General features: G+C 54.3%; 1 protein-coding gene across 1 annotated transcript; it reads right to left on the reverse strand.

The window, feature by feature from the left end:
• Positions 1-762: 762 nt before the first annotated feature.
• LOC117893426 lies at positions 763-1,830 on the reverse strand. Its single transcript, XM_034800043.1, has one exon. The coding sequence runs from the start codon at positions 1,828-1,830 to the stop codon at positions 763-765; it is 1,068 nt and encodes a 355-aa protein (XP_034655934.1).
• Between the last annotated feature and the right edge of the window lie 576 nt (positions 1,831-2,406).

Here is a 2,406-nt window from a genome sequence, read left to right on the forward strand (position 1 = left end):
ACATGAATATTTCAAAAATTATTTCCAAATATTTTACGCATTGAAAATAATTATCAGCGAAATCTGACTCATAATTCTGCAGTCAAACTCAAGGTTTTCCACACATTTTCAGTGGAAAATCAAGCCAAAAGATAAGCCACACTGCCGCTGAAATTTCTGTGAATATTTCCCCTTAGCTACCCTCTCCTTACACACCCTTCGCTCCTCTTGCATTAATTTATGCAAACCTCTTGCAATTTCCCCACAACGAAAAAACCTTCCCGAGGGGCCAGCGCGTGTCGATTTGTAGGGCACGCTGCCCGTCCGTCGAGATTCATTTTGTGCAGAGTCCAAGTTCAAGTCCTGCTCGTTGCTTGTCTTAAAACAAAATGGGTTTTTTTGCGTACACGAATAAACTTGCAGCAAAATGTCGTCGTCCTGGACCTCGCTGACCTAATAAACTGGGATATTGCGAGAGGACTTCAAGTGCCCAGAGGGAGGGAGATCTCCGGGTCTCTGGTGCTCATTACACGCGAATTCGCGTTTGCCTTTCCGCTTATTAACATAATGAAGAATGAAAAGGAAGTGGCAGCAGGCAGGAGGGACGAAATGAGCAACCAACGCGGCGCAGTCGAGCGAGCAAAGCGGGGCAAAAAGCTGTCAAATAAAGCAAAAGCAAAGCCCCACCACCCAGGCAATATTTCCAGTCGTTATGCTAATAAATTCACACAACTTGAACTCAGAGATGTGCCAGTGATTCCTTCTCTTCCCAATACATTTGACTTAATTAATGGCAGCAGCGTCTTCCGCGGCATGCGCCGCTCTGCCCTGCTTCAGGACAATCTCCCGCAGATCCTTGCAACCGGCACAGCAGGACCTGGCCAGTGCCTCGCCCAGGATCCTCGCTTGTTCGTCCTGTCCGAGCACTCGGCTCTCCTGCTGCAGCTCGTGCTCCAGGCAGTCCCGCAGTTCCTCGCGCCCGAACAGCCGAAAGCTTACGATGGTCGTGTCCGCTGGCAGCTCGCGCTGCATCAACTCAAACTGCCGCCCATAGAGCTCCACCTCGAGGTCGATGACGTAGAGGACCAGCAGCGATTGGCGCTGCAGGCCGTCGCGCAGGAACTTGTTGTAGCTGGCCACAATGTGGTGGTCGCAGGGCTCCAGGTGGTCGACGACCAGCAGATTCGTGCCGCAGTCGGACAGCTCGGCGAGCACTTGACGCAGCGCGGCGCAGTCCCGCTCCTCGCCCGGCAAGCAGGGAGCGCCCGAGAAGGCGTGGATGTTGCCCGGCCAGGGAAAGTAGTGGCTCAGCGCGGAGACAGTCAGCGTCTTGCCCACACCGGGCGGACCCAGCAGCACGAGGGACTGGAACTGCCGCTGGCGCCTGACGGTGCGCTCCATGCGTGCCAGGGCCTGCTGCTGGTTGAGCACCTGCTGGCCAATCAGCCGGAAGAGAGTCTTCGTGTCCAGCGGCTGATTGCAGTAGTGCTGCGTCGCAGCGTCATCCAAGCTGCGTCCACCGCGTCCACGCTGCTCCACCGCACGGCTGAGCAGCTCGGGCAGCCCGAGGAAATTCACAGCCGACTCCCACATGCCCTTCATGCGGTCGATGGCGCCCGGATTGGAGTCACCCGCCGCCACATCCATGCCCATGAGCATGAGCACGCCCAGCAGTGCCACGCCCCCCGTGGCAATGGCCAGCCCCTGAAACACATTCATTTTCCGGGCAGAGCGCAGACGCTGCCTGAAATTGCGGCAGCTCGTGTTGGGCAGAATGCCGCGCGTCCTCGGATCCTCCGCGTCAGCCCCAGAGCCGCGTGACCGAGAGCTGCGAACGTTGCTGGACGACATGCGGAAATTGTTCGGAGTGCAAAGAAATTTTGTATAAATTTTAGACGATTTTTGGAAACGAGTAAACTGGCGAACAGTCGAGAGTGTTCTGTGAAAAGTTCTGTGACAAATTCTACCCCGAGAACTTTTGTAGAGAGTGAAAAGTCGAAGCCAAGTTGAAGGCCGACTGCTTCCTGTTCTGGGCCCATCAGTCACTGCCCACAGCCACATCACTCATCTGTGCAGAGCTTCAAATCATATTGGATATTGGGCTTTGGACGGAGGCAATCTGCTGACACACAAAAATGGGCATTTAGCTGGACAAACGAGATTTCTGCCTGGCAGCGTTCGGGCAGCGCCTTTCCACGTAATCAACATCGAGCGCATTGATTACAACAAAAATACTGGCAAGATGGCAAGTCAAGCTCTGGTCATGGTCATGGCCCGTTGGGGGGAGTGTCATAAATAAAAATGAATTTATTTCGCCAATCTGTGACTTATAATCAGCGGAGAGGTCCTGTCTCCCCGCAGCACGTAGCCGGACTCCACTGAAACGGAACTCATCCTGGAGGCGGCGCAAACTCAGTGAAGAATAAA

This window comes from Drosophila subobscura, chromosome J (genome assembly GCF_008121235.1).
Source record: "Drosophila subobscura isolate 14011-0131.10 chromosome J, UCBerk_Dsub_1.0, whole genome shotgun sequence".
NCBI classification, from domain to species: domain Eukaryota; kingdom Metazoa; phylum Arthropoda; class Insecta; order Diptera; family Drosophilidae; genus Drosophila; species Drosophila subobscura.

Coding starts and splice junctions, on each gene's coding strand:
- LOC117893426 (XM_034800043.1), bottom strand. CDS start 1,830: ATGTCGTCCAGCAACGTTCGCAGCTCTCGGTCACGCGGCTCTGGGGCT.